General features: G+C 35.4%; 1 protein-coding gene across 3 annotated transcripts; it reads left to right on the forward strand.

Moving 5' to 3' along the window:
• On the forward strand, nt 1-7,734 carry p2ry10 (P2Y receptor family member 10). 3 transcript variants are annotated; one of them, XM_052614083.1, is made up of 3 exons: nt 1-153; nt 1,209-1,420; nt 4,647-7,734. In XM_052614083.1, the coding sequence occupies exons 2-3, from the start codon at nt 1,251-1,253 to the stop codon at nt 5,479-5,481; spliced, it is 1,005 nt and encodes a 334-aa protein (XP_052470043.1). In that variant the 5' UTR covers nt 1-153; nt 1,209-1,250; the 3' UTR covers nt 5,482-7,734. The 3 variants fall into 3 exon arrangements, with proteins under 3 accessions (XP_052470043.1, XP_052470044.1, XP_052470045.1); XM_052614084.1 differs by having other exon boundaries at nt 98-248; XM_052614085.1 differs by lacking the exon at nt 1-153 and adding an exon at nt 763-922.
• Nucleotides 7,735-8,035: the final 301 nt, after the last annotated feature.

The following is an 8,035-nucleotide window of genomic DNA, read 5'->3' on the forward strand; positions in this document are numbered from 1 at the left end:
TTCATACTTCTGGTGTAGCTGAAGAATAACATGAGAAATTACAGGACACGTCACATTCAGATAACTTCCTCCTGCAGCAGGTTGCTTTCTGTGCATGCTGGACTGGAAAGCGCCAATAATATCACACATGCAGACTTCAGCTCAGTCTAACAGGTAGGATCTACTGCTTCGCACAGCAATAACAGATCATTATTCCCGTCTAGGCACACTCGAGGCATGCCTGGTTTAAGCAAACAAACAAACAAATGGTAATGTGTATTCTTTTTTCAGCTTAGATGGAAAAACCTGGTAAAAAATGTAATGCGTTTTTGTTGTTGTTGTTGTCCTTTTATTTGATGAATTGTATTTCACAAAGTTTAATTTAAAGGTTCAAGATCTCTTTTCAAAGTCAAATCATTCTTGCATTATGTCTGCCCTATGAGGTGGAAGAAGAAACTAAATACAATGTCTCCTAGAGTCACAGAATGATTGAATAATTAATTAAACAGAACATCTTAGTGGTAGAGTTTGCAACACATTTCTTATTTCACAGCAAGAAATAAAATGGCTCACACCAAAGAGAGCAATGAATTTGAATATGCGCATGCTTGTGAAACCCGAGTTCCTCCATTTCTTCAGCATGTGCTTTCAGTTTTACTGCACACCCAGTTTTGCATAAGATACTTGTTCTAAATACCAAAATGTTGTAAAAACAAAAAAACAACAAAAAAACTTAACAACAGTAATTATAATAATAATATATTTCTATTAAAATTATTGCCAGATCCATATGGTTGGCTAAAAGATCCATTCAATGTGGAAATAAAGTAAAAAAAAATATGAGATGAGCATACAAAGAAGTAACACGCAGCAGTCACACAAACACTTCCTTCATGCTCACACAGGAAGGGAGTTGACATATCAAACTTGTGTTGGGCAGCAGGTGAATATAAGTTTTCATATATATATAAATAATTTATGAATATAAAGTATTTTTTTCTCTGGATAAAAATGTTTTTAAAATGCCTATTTACTTTAGAATAAGTGACAGTTTATTTGATATTTGTATTATCCAATGCAATAAAAACATTAATGTGTTCCTGAAATATCTAAATATTTTTTTGGTCAATTGCAAATGTATCTATAAAACAACACCAAATATTGCTGCAAATACTCTGTAGAAAGAATTGGGATTTGTATTTTAAAGTTGTCCTCATTTCCTTCCACAGTGATCTTCTGTTGTCTACTGTTAATGAAACTGCAGTTTCACCATGACGTTTGTGAACACATCGTGTCTGGTGGGGAACTGCTCCTGTCCCACTCACACGGATGTCTGGGAAACAACTATAAACAAGCTCTACACATACGTTTATCTGATTATATTCATCCCAGGCCTGCTGTGCAACACCCTGGCTCTTTGGGTGCTGTGTCGGTTCATAAGGTCAGCGTTTCATAGTTAATATAACATCTAATGGTCATTATAGCATCTGTTGGAGAACCTTTATTATTTTTATTAATATTACTATTATTTTATACTTTTTTTATATACTGGGTACACCCCCTGTGCTGAAGACACACTGTATATCTCATGATCGTTCTGCCCAGTTTGTTCATTATGTTTCTGTACATTATTATCATTATTTCCTAATCACTCTGTTTAGAGGTGGTGCAATTAGTTTTTGAACATTTGGACAGATTTAAAGGGGTCATATGATGCGATTAAATTCTTTCTCTTTGGAGTGTTACAAGCTCTTGTGCATAAAGAAGATCTGTAAAGTTGCAAAGACTAAAGTCACAAATCCAAAGAGATATTCTTTATAAAAGTAAAGACTGTCACACCCCCTAAATGGCTCATTCAAACACACTCCCACATGTCTAAGTCATGATGTGGGAAGATTTGCATAACACGGCCCAAATGTTCATGCAAAGATAGAGGGCATACCTTTTATTCTCTCTGTTGCCGCCGGCACCATGTCGTATAGACGCTGTGTTTTTCTGTGGAAGCGAAACTACTTTGTTTGGCCTTCCAAAAGAGGATGATATCGACTTCATCATGCCTAGAGCTGATCTGTTGCTGGTCTCTGAGGAAATACATCAACTTCGCGCTGTGGATCAGCGAATCGCCTTTCACAGTGATTGAAGCAGAGTCCAGCCTAGGGTTGTCACATGTGTCCTTCATCGGATCTGCCGGCCGTTCTTCACTCAAACCTGCAGTGTGTGATGCTGTGTGATGCATTTTATGGAGGGCTGTTTCCTGAACCTGCAGTGTAGCCTACAATAGGTCTTTGCTCAAAGGCTGTTTCTATAAAGTGGGGCAGTTCTAACTTTGCAAGGACAGTTTGGTGCTTCTGACTCACAGCCTGTAAGTACGTGTTTTATATTTAATAATTTGCCACTCATGATTTGAACGTGAGTTCTGAGCAGTGTAGAGCATCACTTTGTGTTTGTCATTTCTCTGATCACAAATGCAGACATGGTTTTATGTTTACGCTGTATAAGTCATTATAATGTGAAAACAATTTAACATAAAAACACAGTACAAGTCATTATAATCAATAACTATGTCCCCACTGGATGCAACAAATGCCTCGTTTGTAATGGGTTTTGCTGGTTTTGTCTGGTCATGCCAGGACACAGGGCATCACAGTATGTTAAGCGGCGTAACATTTGCGTGACATGCTTGAGGTATTTGTACTGCATAGCTAGCCAATAAGAGCACACTTCGCTTTTCGGAACAATGAGCTTTTAAAAATGTATGCGTTTTAGAAGGCGGGGCATAGAGGAGCAACAATAGTGTTCAGTATGCAGAAAATAATGTTTTTTCAACCTTAAACCGCATAAACATTTCATTACACCAAAAACCGCATAAACATTTCATTACACCAAATACACAACATAATGTTCTTTTTAGCAATGTCATATGACCCCTTTAAAACACAAGTTGACAGGCTTCCTGGTAATATAAAAAGCCATTGCGTCATTTTCTATTAACCCTTGTGCATTGTTCAAATTCACTACACTACACTATTCACTATTTTTTTTTTTTTTTTTTTTATTATTTTTTTTTCCATAAATCTATTAATCAACCTCGGTCCTGATCAAAACTACCAATTTTTTTTTTTTTTTAAATCCAAGATTTTAACTCTTTAATTGCCAAGTTCATAAATTATGTCACTGATTTTGGTGGGAAAAAAAACAAACAAAATAACTTATTTTCAATATTAAAGTAATTGTGGCTTGATTTTTTATTTTTTACTTTTTATCACAGTCTTGGGCATGTCAAAGATTAGAAACAATATTGGCTTTGATGCATTGTTAGTTTTTGTGCAGCATTAGATTACATTTTTTTCTCCCTCATTTATTGTTGGTGGCTGTTTTTGCCCCATTGACTTCCATTATAATAACATTTTTGATTGCAAAGCCATGACACCTTATAATCATGCATTCTTCATTGTTTGTGGTTTTCCCTTTTGGGAAGAGGTAAAATTTGCTATTTTTGCAGTAGGTGGGACCATTAACCCTTTAGATAGCCCTGTGCAAAAAAGGCTTAGTTTCTGACTTGTTTATGGAGGTATATGGAATATAACAGCAATGTATAGTTCGCCTAAAAAATTAAAAAACCTAATGCTGCACAAAATCTAACAATGCATCAAATGTTGTTACATGGGGCGGCAGTGGCTCAGTGGTTCATGTAGGTTGTCTACAAACCGGAAGGTTGGTGGTTCGATCCCCGGCTCCACCTGACCAAGTGCCGAGGTGTTCTAGAGCAAGACACCTAACCCCAGCTGCTCCCGACGAGCTGGATGTGCCTTGAATGGCAGACACCGCAGTCAGTGTGTGAATGTGTGGGTGGATGGGTGAATGTGAGGCAAGTTGTAAAGCGCTGGATGGCCATGTGGTCTGTTGAAAGCGCTATATAAATGCAGTCCATTTACCATTTGTTACTAATCTTTGACATGCCCAAGACTGTGGTCATATGTAATATATATATATATATATATATATATATATATATATATATATATATATATATATATATCCAGTCCAGAATCACTTTTTATATTGAAAATATGTCATATTGTGTGTTTTTACCCCAAATCAGTGACATCTTTTATGAACTTGGTAATTAATGAGCTAAAATCTTGGATTTTTTTTAAACATTTGGTAGTTTTGATCAGGAATGAGGCTGATTTAATAGATTTATGCAAACAATAAAAAAATTAATAAAGAAAAAATAAAAATTATCTGATACATTTTTACAGCAGTTTAATTTAGTGGATGTTTTCATCCACGAACATTACGAAAGGGTAGTGAATTTGCCCACAGTGTATTGTTATGTTTTTAAAAAGTTTCAAAGCATTTTCCCAAAATATGTGTCAAAATAAGGTTTGTCACCAAAAATCATTCCATTAGCTGAAACACAGAGAAAGTTGTGGCCACAATAAAACTCAACTTTACCCCATAGTGGACGAAAACGTCCCCAACAATGCATAAGGGTTAAATCAGTAATAATTTGCCATTAACAAAAGACCTTCATTCAGTTAATTGTAACTGTTTTAGTATTGATCAATATTATAGGAGTGTCTGGTTTTCCTAGGAAGTATTTCATGAGGCCTGTTTAGAGTAACAGGATTTTTCTAATGCTGCGGATTCTCTTTGATTCACAGCAAAAAGACCAAAGCCATCATCTTCATGATTAATCTAACCATAGCTGACCTGGCTCACGTGCTGTCGCTGCCTCTACGGATTCACTACTACATCACACAAGACTGGCCTTTCGGCAACATGTTATGTATGCTGTGTTTTTACCTGAAATACCTTAACATGTACGCTAGCATCGCATTTCTGGTCTGTATTAGCATTCAGCGCTGTGCTTTTCTCCTGCGGCCATTCTGTGCCAGGAAGTGGAAGTCTCGCTACGATGTCTGCATCAGCGCTGCAGTCTGGGTGATCGTGGGTCTCGGCTGCTCACCTTTCATTTTAATGAGGAGCAAATCAAATTCTGGAAATAACAGCACTACCTGCTTTAAAGACCTGCCAATGCGTAAACTGGATTTACGCTCAGCCATTTCCATGATGGTTGCTGCTGAACTCTTGGGATTTCTTGGTCCGTTAATTATCACTGGTTTCTGTACTTACTTAATAGTGAACTCCATCAGACAGAGGAACCAAAATCAGCAGTTCACTGGTAAAACGAGTAAGGCTTTGCGCATGGTTAGGGTGTGCACAGGGGTCTTCCTCTTCTGTTTCGCCCCCTACCACATCAGCTTCCTGCTGTACCTGATGGTGAGCCAAAGCATTATAACAAACTGTGCAGTAAGTCAGGCCATTAGACAATTTCACCCCATTTCTCTCTGCGTAGCAAGCCTGAACTGCTGCCTCAACCCTCTCATCTACTACTTCCTAACCACAGAGTTCAAGCAGCAGCTGTCTCAGCATGGCAGCTCTGTGCTCAGGGGCCGTCTGATGAGCATGGAGAGCACATCTTCCTTTAGGGAATGAGTGATGTGCATGCACTTCATCGACAGAGCATTATGATAAAGAATCCTAAATGTGCTATAAACATTGAAGTCATGTATTGTGCAAATCTTGCCTTCAGACAGTGTAAAACCTAAATCCATTATTAGTCTCGCTTAGCCAGAGCTTCAGACTGACAGCAGAAGCTCTGTGAACCTTGGGCACTTTGAATGGCTAAGGCCCACTCAAGAGGCCAAATGATTGACAGATAAAGCAACCATTTGTGCCAAGTCATGTTCAGGTGCATGGAAATGTCCCCACAATAACAGACCAGTGTATGTAAAACTCTTGGAACTATTTTAAAGTTTCTATGCCGTGAACTTAAAATATTCCACATACTTTTGAAAATCCAGTGTTCAGCTGATCCTGATAAGCGCTCGTCGTAACAGCTGTAAACAGTTGTAAAGCTTACAGTATAAACTGAAAAGTTATTTCCAGCAAGTATTGTTTTTACCAAAACCACTGCCTACCATGGCATAGTTGAAGTAGCGGAAGTTTAACAAAGACTGCCGTCAAAGACAGACTAATTTAAATGGAAGAAAAAAGTAACTTTCGGTAACGCTTTCTATGAAGCCCATATTTATATGCTTAAGGCATTATATTGAATGCATAACCCATTATATAAAAAAAAAAACAAAAAAAAAAAAAACGTATAATATGTTATATTAACTCATGAATAATCATAACAACAATTATAATACATTATAATACTTATGTATTTCCGGTTATAAGTTTAAGAGTATGATTATGTATAACACACAATGAACACCATATTAAATCTACTTCATGTACAGTATAATGGACTGTATCATATCTTGACATTGTTTAAGATCTGCACAGTATCTCACTACAGCTTGTGAGTGGTTAGATGTTGTGTTATTTGATTGTTTCCTGTGGAGATAATGTTAATTAATTGATGTGAGCTTAATACTCCAACTGAAAAAACAAACAGTGTTTTATATGGTTAGATTTTATTTTGATTGTCCCCTTAATCGATCGACTATAAGCAACTTTGCAACTACATGCCAACTAACTCTCATTAGAGTATCAGTATGCTCAAGAATGATATAATCTAGTATGGTAGAATAAGTTGACATACACAGTACTTGCATAGACATTTATATTCAGTTTATCTGTTGTTTGACCGTCAAAATAAAGTGTTAGCATATATTTACAGTAGCAGACATACTAATACTCTAATGAACACTAGTGGACATGCGGACATGTAGCTGCAGAGTTATTGATCAACAGCTGTCTGAAGTGTCCCATCAAAATAATCCAACTCATATTACAGTAAAAAAAAAAAAAAAAAAGTTACAAGCAAATGTGTCATATTACACATTCATCTGATCTGATATCTGATCTTATGGCTGTTTGAGAGAGAGAAAAAAATTATTATTATTATTATTACTACTTATAAGTGGACTTTGACCGCTTTAAGTAAAGTAGCATCAGAAAAATGGCAAGACATGAGACTTATAATACATTATATCTATGAAAAGTTTTATCCGTTGTAAAATTTGATGCAACATGTTCATTGTGTTATAAATCATCATACTCTTAAAAGCCATAACCACAAATAAGTAAATATTATAATATATAAAAACTGTTCTTCTGAATACTCATTAGATGATACAACATAAGTTTTATATATATATATATATATATATATATATATATATATATATATATATATATATATAATGCATTATGCATTCATTATAATGCCCTAAGAAAACCCTTATAATGTATTGTAAATACAGGCTTCATAGAAAGTGTTACCAAACTTTCTATTGACTGCATGACATATTTGTATAATGCAGATGCAGGATGAATGTCTCTCAAATGAGTGTCTCTCTCAACACGCTGGGAGTGAAAAGGCAAAACTCAACTTTGGTTTAATTGAACTGACTGGGCCAACTAAACACAAAGTCTACTATAAGATTAAACAGAAAAAGAAATCAACACAACTGCATAGACATAAATCTGTGGACATTTGAGGCTGAGAAAGGACAAACCAAAACTTCCAAAAGCAATATAAAAATGGAAATTCTGTTTTCACGCTGTTTTTTTGTAATTTTTGTTTCATTTGCTTTTGTATTATTGTATTGTACTCAGAACAAAGGAGATTAAATATGTTCAGAATGCTTATGTTTAGTAAATGACATTAAGTATGTTTTATAATGCTCAGTATAATACCTTTATGATTTACAGTTTAATAAAAATAATAATTCAGCAGCAAGATGTTTCAAAGTCTCTCCCTCATTTACACAAACAAACAGCTATGGGATTGTTGGGATTTAATTCATCTTTGTTATTTAGTTTAATTTGCAATATATACGGAAAAGAATAACGAGCATTAACAAAACATTTCCATTTGTGCTCCATGAATAAATGGTTTCGAATGACATGAAGGTAAGTAATTAATTATTAAGAATTGTCATTATGGAGTGAACTATCCATATTTCAGAGTTTCAAAATTACAAATACTTTAACCTAACTTTTTACTTGGTTGCAAATTTCAAAGAGTACAGTGGTG

This window comes from Carassius gibelio, chromosome A14 (genome assembly GCF_023724105.1).
Source record: "Carassius gibelio isolate Cgi1373 ecotype wild population from Czech Republic chromosome A14, carGib1.2-hapl.c, whole genome shotgun sequence".
NCBI lineage: Eukaryota > Metazoa > Chordata > Actinopteri > Cypriniformes > Cyprinidae > Carassius > Carassius gibelio.

What these genes read in the sequence shown, in the direction of transcription:
- p2ry10 (XM_052614083.1), top strand. Translation starts at nt 1,251, where the DNA reads ATGACGTTTGTGAACACATCGTGTCTGGTGGGGAACTGCTCCTGTCCC. An exon ending in GTGCTGTGTCGGTTCATAAG is followed by an intron (nt 1,421 to 4,646) that starts GTCAGCGTTTCA and finishes TTTGATTCACAG; the next exon opens with CAAAAAGACCAAAGCCATCA.